General features: G+C 32.4%; 2 protein-coding genes across 4 annotated transcripts in view; one reads left to right on the top strand and one right to left on the bottom strand.

Annotated features, from left to right (window-relative positions):
• The first annotated feature begins 452 nt into the window (after positions 1 to 452).
• On the top strand, positions 453 to 11,889 carry LOC116779602 (protein phosphatase PHLPP-like protein). Of its 2 annotated transcripts, XM_032673971.2 has the most exons (7): positions 453 to 1,008; positions 1,279 to 1,469; positions 3,220 to 3,458; positions 8,565 to 8,676; positions 8,762 to 8,884; positions 9,122 to 9,275; positions 9,496 to 11,889. In XM_032673971.2, the coding sequence occupies exons 1-7, from the start codon at positions 492 to 494 to the stop codon at positions 11,844 to 11,846; spliced, it is 3,687 nt and encodes a 1,228-aa protein (XP_032529862.2). In that variant the 5' UTR covers positions 453 to 491; the 3' UTR covers positions 11,847 to 11,889. The 2 variants fall into 2 exon arrangements, with proteins under 2 accessions (XP_032529862.2, XP_061377717.1); XM_061521733.1 differs by lacking the exons at positions 453 to 1,008; positions 1,279 to 1,469 and adding an exon at positions 2,072 to 2,753.
• Positions 11,879 to 18,994, bottom strand: part of LOC116779603 (LIM/homeobox protein Lhx3) — a 34,117-nt gene continuing 27,001 nt past the window's right edge. For both annotated transcript variants that reach the window (XM_032673974.2, XM_061521755.1), the window contains exons 2-7: positions 18,722 to 18,896; positions 18,186 to 18,388; positions 17,932 to 18,115; positions 13,461 to 13,618; positions 13,021 to 13,194; positions 11,879 to 12,764 (exon numbers count right to left, since the gene is read on the bottom strand). In XM_032673974.2, coding sequence (XP_032529865.1) covers positions 12,604 to 12,764; positions 13,021 to 13,194; positions 13,461 to 13,618; positions 17,932 to 18,115; positions 18,186 to 18,388; positions 18,722 to 18,896 — 1,055 coding nt within the window. In that variant the 3' untranslated portion in view covers positions 11,879 to 12,603. The remainder of the gene's footprint in view (positions 12,765 to 13,020; positions 13,195 to 13,460; positions 13,619 to 17,931; positions 18,116 to 18,185; positions 18,389 to 18,721; positions 18,897 to 18,994) is intronic.

Here is an 18,994-nt window from a genome sequence, read left to right as displayed (position 1 = left end):
TAATTTTTAAAATATGGGTAAAGTTATTCGATGATTTAATAAAAGATTGATAGTGTTTTGCTCGTTTAAAATTTTTGGATAGCGTCTTTATATCGACATGTGTTTTGTAACTTTAAAGAAGGGGGCATGGTTCTCGAACACAGGTGAGTCAGCAGGTGGGGTGATTGGCGATGCGTAACCTTTCACTATTTACGCTTAATGCTTTTATCCCGTTTTGCTTTTAAAACATCATTCACAAAATAATATTTCTATATTATAGTCATAAGACCACCTTCAAGTAAATAATTCAGTTATTTGAGATATTATATAGCTGCATCATATTAAACCCAAACTGTCTACCAGGAGTCAAGAATCCTGATTTACATTTTCCCGAATGAACGAGCAACATGTTTCCCACCCCCACTACAACGACCCAATTGTAATGCAACGGCTGGCTCCGTCAGGCACGGGCATTACGGCGTCGGCTCCCGCGCCTCGCGACCATTTGCGCCATGGTCTGTGACGACGGCCTCACTCCATCGCCTCTTATCTCACGCAAATCGCTTCGAAGACTAGCATCAACAAGAGGATTCAAACCGCGCTCTGAATCAACCTGGATCCGCGTATTTGATGGTCTTGAACCTTATGCTGTGGATGCGCCGAGCAAGCTCGTAAAAGTGTCCCCCTATACTACCGTCGAAGACATAAACAAGAAACTTGGCTTCAATGAAGAATTGACGCTATGGGTGCAGATAGGAGGAGAAAATTCTCGACGGCTGGAATTGAACGAGTTCCCATTCCAAATACAAGAGAAGTTTTTAATTAACAATGGTTGGAAGTCAGAGGCTAGGCGACAGCGGCTTGCGGTAGATCCGGAGTTACGTCACAGTCTGCGCTGGTGTGCAGGACCTTCCAGTCGGTCTGGTGGTGTCCTGCGGTCAGGCACTGTTTATGTTTTAAAAGGGCACGTGTTCCCACAATGGAAGCCCCGACAGGCCCACATTATTGGATCGCAATTACATACACACGGTATGCGGATCTAATTAATTTTCATGTTTATTATTTATGTATGCATGTGTGTACATATAAATATGTTTTATAATTTTAGTTAACGTTTCATTATTTCACTTTAAATGTGCACTTTCATCCAATATTCCTATTAATATTCTATAATCAATATTTTGTTTTGTTCCGATGGATTTGTTAATAATAAAGCAAAAATTTGTATGAACTGTTCTATAATATAAGAGGATGTTTGCTTGATCTAAAATTTTATGTACTATGGTTTTCCTATTAAAGGTGTGTCCTGGGATATGTTGGAGCTCAGTGGAGGTAGTATTGAAATGTGTCAACCGAAAGCTCAGAAACTAGTCCTCTGCGTAAAGCTTCTTTGTCAAGGCAATGGTGTACTTGACACGGGAGTCAATCATTTATTTCTGGGGTTCAATACAATTTGGGAGCGTAATATGTGGTGCCGTTGGTTAAAAGAGGTATGTTTTAATTTTAGTCATATATCATTTCACATTTTTCTAAACGATTGTTGTTGCGTGATGATTTTATGATTTCTAATCCAGTATTCGATATTACAATGCGCAAGCTTCGAATGGATTGGGGATCATTTCCGGTACACTTCCCAAACTAACGATCCATCAACAAAGGCGGAAAATTGCTAGAAATCTTTTTACTTAGTCAACTTTTTGACATTAAGATGTGTATTTCTTATAAATGCAAGGTTGAGTAACCCTTACAATAGTCTGTTAGGTTTTCAGGGTTGAATATACCATTATGAAAACGATATTATCATGAACATTTCGATCAAGTAAGAAATTAAATCAATATTTTTATTATAAATGTACGTATATAAAATATAATTTTATCTTAAATTTTAAGATTCAATTCAATTTTATACTTCCTAGTGCTATACGTAACCAGACTTTCTATTACGGCTATACATAAGCATATATTTAAATATGATTATTTGTTTATATTAATAAGACGCGGCGCCCTACAAAGCGTTCCGGTCGAAATATCCCGAATGTCTAGCGCTGTGTACGCCTTCAGTCAAATCTTCACTGAGCATAAACTACGACGCACTATTGTGACAATGTGATACAATTCTAGTGTGATGTCATAAACGTAACCACAGTTTAAATTTGTTAAAAAAAAAAGTACATCAAATATTTGTTACGTAAAATAAAGTAGCGCGGAATAACATTAAAAGCAATTCTAATAAATTTAAATTCTTTAATAATACTTTGCTAGAATCGGCTGAATGCTTTATGCCTAGTTCGAATAAGTTCAACATTAGAAAAAGGATATTTTAAAGACCCCTACATGTGAATTCAATCGTGATTGGAATAAGAAATTCGCGGCGTGGAGTTATTTTATAGGCTTCAAGCATAATAATTCGAGTTCGTCGGCCGCGTGTTTAAAGCTTAAAATCGCCTGTTTTCATTTCGAATTTTACAAGTAAAGTCTTTTGGAGAATACTGAGTGATTTACAAAAAAAAAAAACAAATTTTTCATACCAGCATGTGATAGGTTGTAAATAATAATACACTTTACGGAATTCTAAAAAGTTTGTATGGAAATTTAGACGAAACAATATCATTGTTTATATCGTTACGTAAAAGTGTATTGTAATGGTTGAGAGTAATAAAATGAAATGTGAAGACGAGGAGATAGACAGCTTGGATGTTTTCTCTCAACAAAATGAAGATGTGTTCTTGGATAGCTTGGAACCAGCTACGTATAGAGAGAAATATGAAAACTCGGTATGTAACAAGAGAAAAAACAAAGTTGAAGTTTATTTAATGGTAAAATAATTAAAATGTAATAATTTAAGGAAATTATATAAATCAAGCACGAGAACATACCTCGAACTTATCATTGAAGGGCGATCTCTGGCAGGAAATAATAAGATGAAAATACAATAAAACGAATAATAAATCATTTCAAATCTGATAACATGTACATTGTAACCAGTGTATTGTTTAGATAAATTGACTTTTATTTTCTAATGTGTTTTTCTCTTACTGTTCTTTGTTATAAGACTTAAACTTCTTTGTTTCTTGATAATATTTGATACAATTAATAATTTCCAAATCCAAAACAACGTGCTAATCAATAACTATCAAAACGGACGATATCAACAATCCATCGCTCCTTCAACTCAAAGGTTCTCGATTTACAAGAATAATATGAGATAAGAATATTAAAAATTATAATGCATTGTTTTAGGGCACTCAAAGTACACAGCCACCAAATGTCTTAGACTTGAGCGGTGGCGGACGGTCCTGTCTGCCCGTAGCTCTAAACCAGCACGCCTCAGATGGGTTCGCGGTGAGAGTTTTAAGGATGCGGAGCAACACTCTACCAGCCTTGCCTCCTCAAACGTGCAATCTGATAGCCCTAACTCATCTCGATGTGAGCGACAATAAAATCATTGAGCTACCAAAGGAGATTTCACATCTAACGCAGTGAGTAATCAATTAAATAGATATCCTTTGCTTTAAGGGGAAGTAACTAAAAATATTTACATAAAACAATTTAAGCTTTTCTAAAACAATTATGAAATTCAATCAATTACAGAACATCATCCAATTATCAATTATTTATTTATGACGCTGCAGTCGCTGCAGTACACGCTAAGTTTTGTGATTGCTTTTAGTATCTGTTATATTGACTTATAAAATGGCCGTAAATGTTCAGTGATCGTTATAATAATATGCTTATTTGAAGTAAATTTTGTATATAATGTTTGGTTATATAAAGATGAGGTAAGTTTTTAAAATAAATGATAGCAATCTATAAAACCATATGAAAAATTAATCTTTGAATGTGATGGAAGGAGGTAGTTGTTCCGATAATCGTCAGTTATGATACATTCATGTAAATTAATTTTTTGTTTACTTATTGAATATTAAATTAAAAAATCCAGATAAAAAATATTATCAACAATTTATTGAAGGTTTCTTTATCGTCTGTTCAGAATACGAATTTATTAACAAAATGCATAATAGAAATTTAATTATACGTTCTTCTTAAGTTGTAAAATGATGCAAAACGAATTTGTAAACATTTTAAGAAAATTAAATTAAACTAAGCAACATTTTCAATTCAATAAACTCTTTTAAGAAAAATCTATACGTATTTACTAATATTAACTTTAACGGGACATCGTCTTATAAAATGTATTAATAACTTATAAACAATGAGTGATTTAATCCTAAAAAAATAATAATTCAAATTGCCCTTAGCAATAATACATAAAGATAAGTTCTTCGACATAGTTTTTGACCTTCAGTACCTAAGTTTCAACCATACTTAGTATTCATATGACGTATTTTATTAATTTCATTGTATAACAGAACTCGAAAACTACGAAAGTCCTCGTCTGTTTATAACCTAATAGTTGAAACACTGCTCTCTGTTTTGCATACAATTTGAGTACATTAAATCAGCAAATATACATTTCTGTTACGGCTTTATTCTTAACGCTTCGTTAGCGGAGTGTAACGCTCTGCATCTCGGAATCATTCCGCCTTGCGGAGATTGCGTGCAATATGCTTTATAGAAAAAAAAGTGAAATAAGACGTCAAAATAGCTATCTATTGCATTACATATTATACGATGATATGTAATATGCATGCAATTGAAAATGCCATAACGTATTAAACACAATAATATCGAACTTAAAATAAATATCACAAAAATTATTTCAACTTTAAAATTTCTAAGATAATCGATACATGATTGACGTTTATCCCAATAATGTAGTAGATGATAATAATGTATTGTAAATAAAAACTCATGTCATTATATCCATTAAGCTAACAGTTGTAAGATGTTAATTGACAACGTTTCCGTTGTGTGCCAATTTTTTTAAATGAGCGCGCTGTATCTACATCGGTGCGTCGGAGCGTGGTTGCAACGTTCACTTGTGGCAACCCTAACGAGCGACCTTGTTTGTGTTATCGTGATAGAAAATTTACTCCAATAATAAAAATATGATATGTATGTTATAATAAATTAATGCTCTGTCAATTTAATTTTAATACAAGATTATAAGAATAAAAATTACCAGCCCTTACATATTCGAATTTCTAATTTATGAGTAACAAATTAAAATTATATTTTTCTTAATAAATAATAATCTTAATAAATACTTCATCCCATTTAAGGCTTATTCATTGTTTAAGTCATACTATAAAAATAGCAGAATAAATGAATTTACATAGATAAATAAAAATTACTTCATTATCAGTTCGTGATGTGCCAAAAGATGTATAAGAAATTCTTTGTTTTACATCTTTAACTGGTTGCTTCTTAACAACAACTAGCTTGTTAACCAAACATTATATGCAAATAATTACATGAGAAACCATCAAACTCTTCATAGACGTATAATTTCCATGAATTTTCCTTCTAGAGTCATTAATTAATATTTTTTGGATTTCAGTAACGTATTTTTAACAAAACGTTTTTATATCAATGACAATATTTATTTCTTTGTTTATATAAAATTAGCACCAAAAAACTATATTGCAACTTCTCTAATGTAACGAACTTAATATTTTATATTATAATAATTTCCAATGATAATATATTTCTATGTCAATCGTGCTCTGATTTTGAAACAAAAATTTTGCTGGAAATAAATTCTTCACTCAGAGTGAAATCTATTATTTTTAATACGTCTTCACTTATGATGGGTCTATCTTAGGTCTACCGTGTTCGATTTCCTGGGGCGTTGAGTTTAAACGTAAATAGTATTATATGCGGTTAATAGTCAATAAAGAACAATACTCATACTAATCATATTATTTTAATTTGGCGTACCTACTTTAATGAGACGAGGTCAGAAAAATAAGCAAAAAGAGAATATTGAACAATTTTCATCATATTATATTAATTTGGCGTACTTTAATCAGACGAAATCAGAAAAAGGAGCAAAAAGATAATAAACGACCCGTTTTTTATCATTATTTGTATTTTTTCATGAAAAAACTATTATTTAAATGAAACTAATATATTTTCGGATATACTCGGCTATATCACGGGCAGCCGAGACATCTCGTCTGCCCGTGATCACGGTTGCTGCAAAGTAACCGAAACGTCGGGATTATGTAGTTTTAAAATAATAAAATCCGCGTAGTATATCCGAAAATATATTAGTTTCATTTAAATGAATAAAAGTCGCGAAAGTCTTTGATCTCAAAAAACTATTATGTTATAAGATCGTAGGAATTAATTTATTTAAACTTACAATGAGGAAAAAATATTTAAATTGTAGTTCGATAATGTAATTTTTATACAAAATATTCAAAGTATAATTCAGTAAAATATATTAGACTACATACTCCGGACGTTTCGGTTACTTTTCAGCATCAGTGATCACGGACAGACGAGACGTTATCAATGTTTCTTCCTATCAAGTGAAATAATTAATACAATAACAGAAATATCAGAGAGCAAAACGTTGATAAGGATGTATTTATTCCATTTGACTTAAATAATTATCCTTTGTAGCTTAATCAACGCTTCTACCCGTTTGCTAAACTCTTAATTGACATTACCTTAACATTATAATTTATACATTTAACAAGTAATTACAACTCATGAACAATCACTGATTTTATCGGGCATCTAGCCTCATGGATGGTTTTTGAAGGAAATAAATGTTATCTGACGTTTCCTGTTATTCTTTAGTTCCGTAAATAATTACCTCCCTTCAATCAGATAAGACGTACGTTCGCAGAATCTCTTAAATATTTTACCTATTTCCCTTTCATTTTCCACATACCCGCTAATGATTTAATATACGTTGCAGAAGGTTATCATTCGGAATATGTGTGTATGGAATTAATGACTTTATTCTATCAACAAAAGCAACATATTCGCCTGACCCTTCAGTTATTAGAAACCGAAACAAAAAAGTAATAAATTGATATATAATAAATATAGATCCAGGAAGGATTGACGAAATCGGAAATTTAGGGTGAAAAACTGTTGCATACGTGCTGATTGATAAGCAATACAACAATGCGTGTTACCGTAACGTCGGTAGTCTATTGCATCTTGCTATTGCTAACTGGCAGCGTAGATTGCACATTAAATAAAAGGGATTTGTTTTATTGGGTAAATGGTTTACCTTATAACTTTCCATAACTTATTCGTTATGAAAAAATATGACTTGAAAAGTTTAAAACAACACAGTGGGTACATATTAATTATCGACAAATACATATATATCACATAGTTTATTGAGCCATCGTGAAGTAATTAATTATAAACAATATAAAAATAAATTAAATTTTGAAAGCAATTAAAATGCTGATTAATTCCATTGTAACAGTAATAAATATAAGTTTATGCCTTTTATGAAATAAGATATTAATTAATTGGTAATTTAATAAAATATGTACTTTAAGACAGCCTTCACACCAACTTATAATGTTAAAGGCGCAGCGGTGCGGTGTAAAGTTGGGTCAGTAGTCGTACATTCTTAGCGATGGCCGTACATACTGTGTTCGGACTTAATTTAGATAGAAATTTTTTTTATTCATTCAACTAATGTTTTCATTTAAAACACTATGAAAGTGCTATGAATTGAAAATGAGACGTTTGTTTATGTTTTTTTGGTAGGTAAGTTGTATTTTTTTATAATGTACTTGCACTTTAACTTTTGACGAAGAGAGTGTTAGTTTTTTATTTCTATATAATTTTAATATAAGCATTTTATTTATTTAATTTAAAAATAAAATAATTAAACAAGCGGTTTGAGGTCACACATCGAGTAAAAGTATCCGGGCCGTCGTTGTTGTAGGTAACGAAATTTTTAATTCATTTGTTACGCTTTATAGTTTAATCGGCCACGAAAGATAAACTTAAGTTTCAAAACGTTATTTGACAATAACGTTTTAAACTTAAAGTTCATTTGTAACGATAGTCTCTAACTCATTTTGGATTAAACAATTTAAGTTGATATTCTTTATTCATGTAATTATATGGGTGTACATCTGTTTCTTATAAAAAACAACACGAACATTGTTAACGAAATAGCACGTACTTAAGCGATGTAAGTAAATAACACGAAACCATCTAACTTTAATAATCTGTACAATGACTGATTTATCTAATACTAATCCCGACCGCGGCTCCTCCCTTGTGCTTATAAGTAATACTTTATTGCTAAGAAAAATGTTTAACAGAATAGTTTAAAAGATTAAATCTAGTTGTACCATAATGTGTTTTTGTTAGTTTTGGTGTAATTGACATACTAGTAAATAAATATATATTTAAATAAATGACTAATTTGATAAGCCTCATTAATTATTTATTAGCTTTGTCGTATTTGATTTCAGGAGGTTAATTGTCTGTCGTTACACTAAGAAGAATAACTTGTACTTTATATTTTTTTACTCAAAATATTTTTTGATATGAAAAATAAGCAGTGTAATAAATTAATAAATAATTGTACTATGTCAGCATGATTTCAAATAATTGTGAATGACCATACATACTCGTTTATTATTTTAAAAGTATTTATATTTTTTAATATGAAGATTATTTGTATTTTACAGATTAGAAGAAATAAACGTGAGCAACAACGAAATTAAGTCGCTGGACTGTCTCTTACGACTTCCTCGTCTACGAACTGTCGTAGCTGCTAGAAACCTGATCACGCAATTCGGAGTAAGCTCGATTAATCATAATATTTTAGTTTAGCAACTCGCTTAAGGAATATTGGTTAATCCAACAATGTGATAAATCTCTGTAGGTCAATGACACTAGCCAAATGGGTTTTCTAGAGGAAAATAAATCAGAATATCGTGCACCGCTAACGAATGTCGACCTCCGATACAATAAACTAAAAGGAAGCATAATTCTTGGTAATTATGAGGTATGTATGACCTTAAACAATATACGAAAATTATTAAATTTGTTTCTATTATGTTATATTATTACAGCAAAACAGTAAATCAAAAAGGATTTAAAGAATTTTATTAAAACGATTTTTCTACGTTACACATAATAAAATTATACTCGTTCAACTTTCTTTACTTAACATATTTAATAACATGAAATATATATAAATGGATGCTGTACAAATTTTAATCATATTAATCTACGATTTCAGCATCTGGTGACTCTTGATGTCTCTCATAACTCCATTGAGGTTTTGGTGCTTTCATCGCTGCGTGGACTACGGGAGCTGTATGCTGCTCATAATTCTATCCAGCACTTGGCCTTGCATGGTGCTTCGTTACGAGTCCTACATGCTCCATACAATAGTAAGCATTATCTTCAACTCTCACAAAATGTTTTACTAATTGACCTTTCATGAAATTGTACGCTGTATTCCTTAATAGCTTCATTTTAAAAAACATACTTCCTGAAGGAATTACTCATAAGACATGACCTGTTAAAATAAGTTAAATAGATCCTCAATTGAAACAAGATTAACTTCATACTTTAATATTTCGAGTTAAAAATGGAGCATTTTCTTTTTAGATATGGAGAATTTGACAACAATGGTGCCACCAATAAATTTAGTGGAGATGAACCTGACATATAATAAGTTATCATCTTTACCACAGTGGATCAGTGGTTGTTCAGATCTGACCAAACTCTTTGCAAGTAATAATCGACTAACGTCCCTTCCAGAACATTTATTTTGTAGTGAACTCTCAAGTTTGAGTCACCTACATTTAGCACATAATAAAATAATCAATTTTCCATCTATGCCTCGACTGAGGTCACCCTTGAAGGAACTACTTCTTCATGATAACTGTATTCAGTCATTGCCAGAAAATTTCTTTTCCATTTGTGATAGGCTCTGTATTTTAAACTTATCCAATAATAGATTAAGTCGACTACCTCGAGTAAGAGGAGCATCTCCACATTGCTTAGAGAACCTATACTTAACAGCCAATTGCTTAACCGACGATGTAATAGATGTCATAATTACATTTCGTGGTCTTAAAATATTACACATTGCACATAACTGCCTTACCAACCTCCCTGAAACATGTTTAAATTATTGGCCAGAAATTGAAGAACTGGTTCTTTCTGGTAATTCACTCTCGAAATTGCCAGACAATTTGCCACAGATGAATAACATAAAAATTGTGAGGGCACATTCAAATCGTCTTCGCTCAGTTCCAATGTTTGCTTGCAGTGCTAGCGTTAAAATTCTAGACTTTGCTCATAACGAACTGGACAGCATTGATCTGCGTCTTTTAGCACCGAAGCAATTAAAATTTTTAGACATATCATGTAATAAGAAGTTACAAATGAATCCCTCGCAGTTTAACGCTTATAAATGTCAACGACCTTTAAGCCTAGTTGATGTCACTGGACAACATGGAAATTCTTTATCGCAAAAAAATAATTTTCATGAAGAATTAAGTGGTGGGACCCCGTGGGTAACTGGTTTTTCGGAATGTCCAAATAAAAAGCTTCTCCTATCTTGTGCACAAATACGACTTCCATCGTTTTGTAACAAGGAAGGCTTATTTGCTATAATTGACGGGGAAACAGATATCGAGGTCCCAAGAATACTACAGTCATGTCTTCCAGGACTACTACTTGAAGAAAAATCTATTAAGGAAACAGTCAATGAATATATGAAATATGTTATACTAGCTGCACATAGAGAATTGAAACAAAAAGGACAGACAAAAGGTGCATGTCTTGTTATGTGTCACTTGTCTCCTATTAGTACCCCCGATAATAGTTTTGGACAATCTATAAGACGATATAATATAAGATTAGCGAATGTCGGCAATACAAAAGCAGTGTTAAGTCGTCGTAATGGCCCTTTATGTTTAGGTATAGATGATAATAAACGATTAGGTTATTCTTCAAGATACCCAATTAATGTACCTGATCCCGATATTATACAAACTGTAATTAAAGAAGACGATGAGTTTTTAATATTAGGAAACGCTAAATTTTGGGAATCCGTTACAGTCGATACTGCAATATCAGAAGTGAGGGCTGAACGGAATCCAGTATTAGCAGCAAAGAGATTACAAGATTTGGCTCAAAGTTATGGAATAGAAGATTGTATATCGGTGGTAATCGTAAGATTTGATACAGTTCGTTCTGATGTAGATTTATTAATGCGAGAATTACGACATACGATCAACACAAACAAACCTATATGTAATCCTGACTGCTGTTGCTCTCGTTTAGAACCATGTTGCCATTCTATCTCACCACCAAAATCAAATAGCGATAGATCTTCTCCAAGTGGACAAAGCGATCGGCCTTCTAGTGAAACAGTTAGTCATCAGCACTATGCCAGTGTACGTTCTCATAATAGGGCCTCAGAAAGAAAACCAAGAGGCGGAGTTGCACGAGCAATTCGAGTACGAGTTGAAGAAGATAAAGAGACTGAAAAAAATATTGACGATGTTCCCTCTTCAGATGAACAATTCAAATGTTGGGAATATATGCTGGAGCAAAATACACAAATGATATTTGATAAAGAGCTAGATAATCTTTCAAAAGGTATCAAATCAAATTCAAGTAGTTTAAGAAATTTAAAGGGACTCTCAGGAAGTAGTCCCCAACTACATCTAAATACGAAACAATCAAAACTACCGTTTCTCTCAAAACATTTCGGGAGTGCTAGATCTTTCGGTAGTAATATAAAGCCTGAGTTTCGTTTCGGTTCAGGAAGAATGCCTAATGGTGGTCCAAATGCTGCTTACTTTGGTTCACTTCAAAGGTTAATGCCTTATCATTTAGAATACGATTTCGCGGTTATTCAAGAAAAACAAACACAATCACAGGACTCTCTTGATCTCGAGGGCCGGATGCAACAATATTGGGGAGTTGCAACAACTGAACTTTAATACATAACGCTATTGTAAATAAAAAACTTACATTAAATTACAATATTTGTATTATTATAATACCATTTATCTCGACTAGATTTTTTGCACGAAGTATCATATCACTTAATATTAAATAATTATATACATTTTATCTTTATACTTTAATGAATTTTATCCTAATCATCTCATAACTTTGTATGTACAATAATATTAATACGATTACATCCAACATATATTAAAATTACTTAAAAATACAATATATTCACTATTTTTTAACTACTAATAAAGACATAATATTTCATACAAGTATTATCTTTGTGAGTCAGACGATGGCATATGAGTTTTGTTTACGATTTTATGATGAGATGAATTTTTATTTTATATATACAGAACGATTACTTATATTTTGAAAATGAATTTAAGTGTCCTTTGTGTAAATACAAAATGTCACATCTAAGTTATAAACACGCAGCAGATGATTATACTGTCATTAGTGATTGAATATTTTCCAACATTGAATAAAGAGCCTCAGATGAAAATACAGCATCAATGCCTGTAGCATTACGCTGTAAATAAATTAAATAGTTGTGAATCTAGTGAACATTACTATATACAAATTTATATCGGAGGCTTCATATTCTTTATATGGTAGTTGAACGCTCACAATTCACAGCTCACGTTTGACTACGAGCTCTAGAGGTTGAACGCATATAGGCGGACAGGGCGCGGGCAGCGTCGGAGGTGCGGGCTGGACGTGAGCCGGCGGTGGCCGCCGCTAGGGGTAGCCTCGGGGTGAATAGTGATGTGGTTCGCCGAGCCAAGAGTCCGGAGACGGAGGAAAGTCAGGGTAACCACCAGCCGCAGGAGAAGAAGAGCTGCTCATATCAGACGCACCCCCCGCCCCCACGCCTAAACCAGCGCCACCCATTGATTGACCTATGTTATAAGAAATCATTCAGTATTAAATCATAAAACAAAAATAATATTTTGTTACAAACTTCCTATTCACAATATTAATTCTTTGGTGTTATATTCTACAGCTATCTTTATGCAAGTATTATATGAATACCCACGGTAAAAATCGATGCATTTTCACTACAGCTTAAAAAATACTTTATCAATGCCTTAAAGCTCGAAAACATAATTTAATGGAACCCAAATACAAGTGCTTCCGAACAATGATCTCACTCACCGATATTGGTATACACGAGGTGATCGGGGGGATAATGATAATGTGCGTGGGGGGGTGAATGAGCACGAAGATATGGTGGCGTAGTACCAAACCGAGTCCCTCCCGCCGCGCCGCCGGCTGGTGATCCCTCCTCACCACCCAGTGCAGCAGTGCTATAACTATCGTTGCTTAGCTCTGTGGAAGGAATTAAATGAATTATCAAGAAGTCGTTGAAACGGATCAACTTTAAGTATGGATTGTGTTAGTTAACATAAAATATCAAAAACGAAATCTTGTTAAGAACTATCAGTGGGCTATACACTTACGAATTTAATTATTACTATTTTTAGTTGAATTTTTTTTATATAATTCAGTTGGGACATTCTAACGTGTTAAGATTTAATTTAGTAACTTCAATATTTTTATCTGAAAATATCAAATAGGAAATCCATTTTACTAACCATGATGACTGAAAGAGTCTAAATCTATTTTCAGTTCGTCTTTATCCAGAAGACGATCGTGACGCGGTGAGCCACTACCTCCGCCCTTCATAGATCTGAAGTATTGTGACCATCTTGTTCGACCCGCGTCCTTCTTTAGTCGCTTCTCTTTTGCCCTCCTATTATATTATATATTAATTATTAAAACATTAATTTACATAACAATCATATTTGTATGTTAAAAATAGGTAGCTAATTAAATGAAACTAAGTTTTTAGTATTCTACGTACTAGTAGGGAGCTACTTTTAATTTGCATAATGATATTGAAGATTATTGCGTGTACACATGGAAATAAAACTACGTTTAACTAAGTATGTTTTTTATATTATTTTATAACTACGTAATCCCTACGTTTAGTTTCCTTAACATGACCGTTGTCACGGGCAAACGAGATGCAGGGACAAAGGACACTAGTATCCTAAAAACTTAGTTTCATTTATTTTTAGCTTTTTGTATTTTAACTTGGTCTTGATAATTACTCAAAAAATTCTTGGATGCCAATAACGGGGCAAAATGATATAAAAATTAAAATTTAGACTAAATAAAAATAAATTCTCAAAATATCTATGTGTTTTCAAATTATTATAAGAACTGTCGATAATTAACACTTCTATGACGGACAAAGACTAATCAAAATATTATAATATAAAACAAAATTATCCGAACTTCAATTAAAGACAGACAACGTTTCCAGGGAGCCATATATTTCGCGTGTGTTATTGCCAGAGCGACGGGGAGTCTACATAGTTTAATTAATATGCCTCCGCCCAGCCCGCTGAGACTCGCAGCGATATAGCTTACATGCGTTATTGGAACGACAAAATTGCTTTTACCATGCTACTATAATTTTTTTTTTGATCCCTACAGCTGTTAAACTAATTGGTTTTTACGATGTTGTGCCGTTTAAAAATATTTCTATTAATGTCGAGTGTATAAAGTTTTCGGCTATGATGAACAATTAGGCAACTATTGAGAAATAATCAACGGACTATCCAAATATATAAATCGAAATTAGTGATGAAAGTTTAATTAATGAAAAATTTAATACCTATCAAATTCAATAAAATACGAATGAAAACAATGAAATTAGTGCAGTTTTGCCTAAAAATTAAAAATAAAAAAAATACTGACAAATCCATAAGTAACAATATGATAAATTATTGTTGGTTGAAAATATTAATCCTTAATAAGTTTTTTTCTACTGCAATTACGTATCTTGTCGATTCAGCTATTAAAATAAATAAGGGGCGATTTTACAAATCAATTTATTAGATATTTTTGTGTTGTTAGTGCCGACCTAATAAATAAAAATCTGTTTTTACATTCGTTTCACCAGTGAACCTCTTCTTTTAAATGACCTATTGCTTTTAATTGCTTATTACATACATACATTCCTGGAGAAGTTTTAGTGTGTCATTTATATAATTTTTACACATTTTGCATTAAGTTAATATTCCCATGACCAACGTATTTATATCTTTATTTATTAATATTTAATTTTAAAAGTTTCCCCAAACGTACTCGTTACTGTGTATGAAAAATCTATATAACTTCATAATTTTTTTGAAAAAAGAACAAATGTATAGTGCGAGCTGTAAGAGTCGGTTTTTTTTTTCGGAATGGCAATTTCATTTAGGAACTTTGTAGATGAAACTTAAAATTGTTTTAATTTCCGTAATAAATAAAAATATCATACGAGATCTGGGAATCGAACTCTAATCACTAATCACAAATGTGAAAAGTTACGCGTAGATTAATTTGATTGATCGGTATATAAGTAAACAAAAATGTATTTCATGTAGTTAAGGAAATATTACAACATTTTAATAATTACGTAAGTTGTAGTTAAAGACTTCTTTTAAAACTTTTTAGACCGCAGTACTCAACATTATATTTCGTCCAACTAATAGAAACGTTGACATTTAAAAAATATTCCATGATTCCAATGCGAATGAAGCTATAGCGTAAAAAAAAGTTTAAGATGATATGTTGCCTTTACGGGTTTTTAGTATCTTCCTTTACGTTTGAATTTTAAAAACTCAGAAAGTCGCAGTGAAAATCATTCAACTCCCCAAAACTTTTAATCAAAACACTCCAAGTGGGTTTTCTAAAAATGTTACCGTTTTAATCTCAAGAAACTTAATTATTGTTCAGAACAACCTATATAGTCCTTTTCGATGGAATTTTCATTCAGATCTAGTAGGCTATGGACACAAAATTTCAATATCCTTTTGTTTCACAAGACATTTATCGCGATTTCTAGTAGTAATAGTATTTCATGACCGCTCATAAATTGTCCTATTCAAAAACATTTCGACCAAGAAGTTAATCCGAATTTAGAAGTTGATTTATTAATAATTGTCACCAAAATTTACTCTTCTCTATACTCTTCGGTATTCGAAAAATAAGTTATTTGGTTTTACGCAAGTCCATGACATATTATATGACACATGGCAATATAAAATTTTGTATTATACATATATCATGAAACCGAAGGTGTGTTCGCCCAAAGTCTCTCAGCTTTCCATTCCATTCTTGCCTCTGCCGACATTTGCTTATGTTCTCCATAGTACTTGACAAATTGAAAAGAATGAGATCTAAGACTCACGACTTTTTTCATTTAAATGAAACTAATAATTTTGTACAAAAATAAAGCGCGTGGAAAGCACGCGTAGTATATCCGAAAAAAAGTATTAGTTTCAGTTAAATTGAAAAGACTTCAAAATCGCATAAATTCTAGAATATATTTGATAGTAGAGATCAATGTTTTCCCTTCCATATATCGTATCATATAAATCGTTCTTCTATTTCCACGTGCAAGATTTCCTAACATACATATCCTTAACTAAGCCTAAAAAGCTGATAGCTTTTAACAACGATACTTCTTACTCCAAATTTTTTCCGTAGATGTATCTTAGGTATCGAACAGATATAAACAGTCTAAATATTCCTACATTTAAACAACGATTAAAACAAGATTATATATATATAAGACACAATTTTTGAAATAATGGATTATAATAATATATTACACATTCTGGTAGGAAAATGATATCGTAATATTATCCTATCATCATCAATAATAAATAATAATCATAAGAATTTAGATTTTTAGATTCTTTCCATTCAGAGTTTTTTTTTAAGACATATGGCGCTTATGTGGTATAAATTAACTATTTCGAAATAAAACTATTGTCTCATAAATGTGCAATGAACAGGACACAGTAATGGATGATTAGATTAAAATAAAAAATTAAGTTCACAAGAAAAGTAGATTTGCGGAAAGCTTGACAGATATTCGTGGAACGTTAAAGAGGAATTATCTCTCGATGAATAAATATAGAGTCCAATAAGGTAACAAATAGGTAACAAACACATTTAATCAATATATAATGGATAAGGTATTTACATGCATAATACGCATTTCTGATATAAAGTCTACTTCAGGCCATTGTGATAACGGGCGCAGTTTTACGAGGCGAGGCCAAAGCGCAGGGTGTGACGGTCGCCGTGACGGGAGTAACTCGCGCGCGACCACACATTGATACTATGGCGATTGAGCACACGTTTTAGACTGCATAAAAGCAGTTCTATATACCACTTGGTATTGTCTGTCTTTATGCTGATATATCTGACATTTTCTCAAAAACTACGGTCGAATGCTACGAAAGGTTTCCGTACAAGTAATAAAATGTTTCGGATACAGATCAATTTACTATTTGCAGATATCAAAAAATTAATAATCGTCACATTCATCCGTTCGTAGGTACTGAATTATGAAAAACTTCGAGCTAAATAATTTTTGAATTTTTAGTTGTCTTTATGACTAAACTAACTTAAATAACCCAAGATCATTTACAATTAATTGTACTTATTGTTTTTTTTTAGTAACGGATGGAATATATATCAGAGCATTCTAACGTTAGCATTTTGAAAGCATAAAATCCATTGGAAAAGTACAAAAGCGATATTCGCAGACTGTGGCCATTCTGTACAGTACAAAGCCGATTGACAAAAACCAAATACTAGACATAATAGATATCATCACTGCAATAGCTAGTATCAGCGAACACAACAAAACCACATCAGTAAAATCATGCGAAAGTTGACTCGCATATATTTTTTATCAAACAGTGCATTTCAAATGTAAACCATAAAGCATAAAGCTATAAAATTTCAATCTTTCTTTCCGTCTCGTTAATCCACCAACCATTTCAAAATAGTTAGAACTAAGTCACTCGACATGATTCTAGTGTGTGTTAAATCGATTGGGTATCCTAAATCGATTTAACAATTAACATGGTTGCAAAGGTGGTTGACGGTCATAGAAAAACTACGTTTACTTTTTTATTTATTTATACGAGAAATAGAAATGTTATTTTAACAACGCAAACAATTATTGATAAACTTCATAAATGATAGATTGCTTACCGATTTTGAAACCAAACTTGAACGACCCTCATATCTAAGCCTGTATCTTGAGCAAGCTGTTCCCTCACGTGACGAGCTGGCTTTGGACTGCTGCTATAAGCACTTTTAAGAGTTTCAAGCTGTTTTGCAGTAATTGTAGTTCGCGGTCTCTTGCTAGCTGCGTCTCCATCCAACGAACCTTCACCTATTAAGTAAAAATATATAAAAATCGCACAAAAACTTAGAATTTCAATTAAGTGTAGATAATATCAAACCTTTCGCTCTCGCAGCTTCATAGTCCGGTTTGCAAACAAGCTTGCCATCCTCCATTAGATAAAACTCGTCTCCGGTATTAAGTGTGCGTGCACAGGCAGCACATGCGAAACACCGAAGATGGTAAACGTGAGCCTGGGCCCGCCGTACGACCTGTGTCGGCGGGATGCCCTGCCCGCAGCCCGCGCACTTAGTGCCGTAACGCCTGGGACAACAGCCGCAACCAACAACATTATCAAAGTGATATTACGTGATAATTAATTGCACTAATGGCTTAATAGAAGAATTATAAGGACTTTGAATTGACTTCTGAACTATATACATTTTTTCTTATTTTTTAGCTTTATAATGATCGATTTTGATTCTTAATAAAAGCAAATAAATGTATCCTGAATAATTTCCAGTATAATATTTTTCTTCGTGATCAGATTATTTTTCATACGTTTTAGGGAAAAACCTGTAACGCAAGCTTTCTATCGGTTGATAAATTTATAATATTATATCGATTTGGATTTTTATAAAATGTGAAGAGGCTTACTTGAAGAAGTCTTCGGTGCAGTAGAGCTGGTTATTTCTAGCGAAGCACTTTCCTGACAGCATGGCTCGACACTCGACACACCTCAAACAGCCAGCGTGCCAAGTCCTGTCTGACACTTTTAGCACGTATCGATCTACTATCATCTCATGACAGCCTCCACATTTTGGTATGCTGGCTGCAAAAAAAAAAATAGAATAGAATAAATTAGCAGTATGCTAAACTTCATTTATTTCTATTTCTAATAACACAATGACTTATATTAATATAAAATAT

Source organism: Danaus plexippus, chromosome 2, assembly GCF_018135715.1.
Source record: "Danaus plexippus chromosome 2, MEX_DaPlex, whole genome shotgun sequence".
In the NCBI taxonomy this organism is placed as follows: domain Eukaryota; kingdom Metazoa; phylum Arthropoda; class Insecta; order Lepidoptera; family Nymphalidae; genus Danaus; species Danaus plexippus.
The sequence above is the reverse complement of the archived record's forward strand: the minus strand, read 5'-3'. Positions and strand labels throughout refer to the sequence as shown.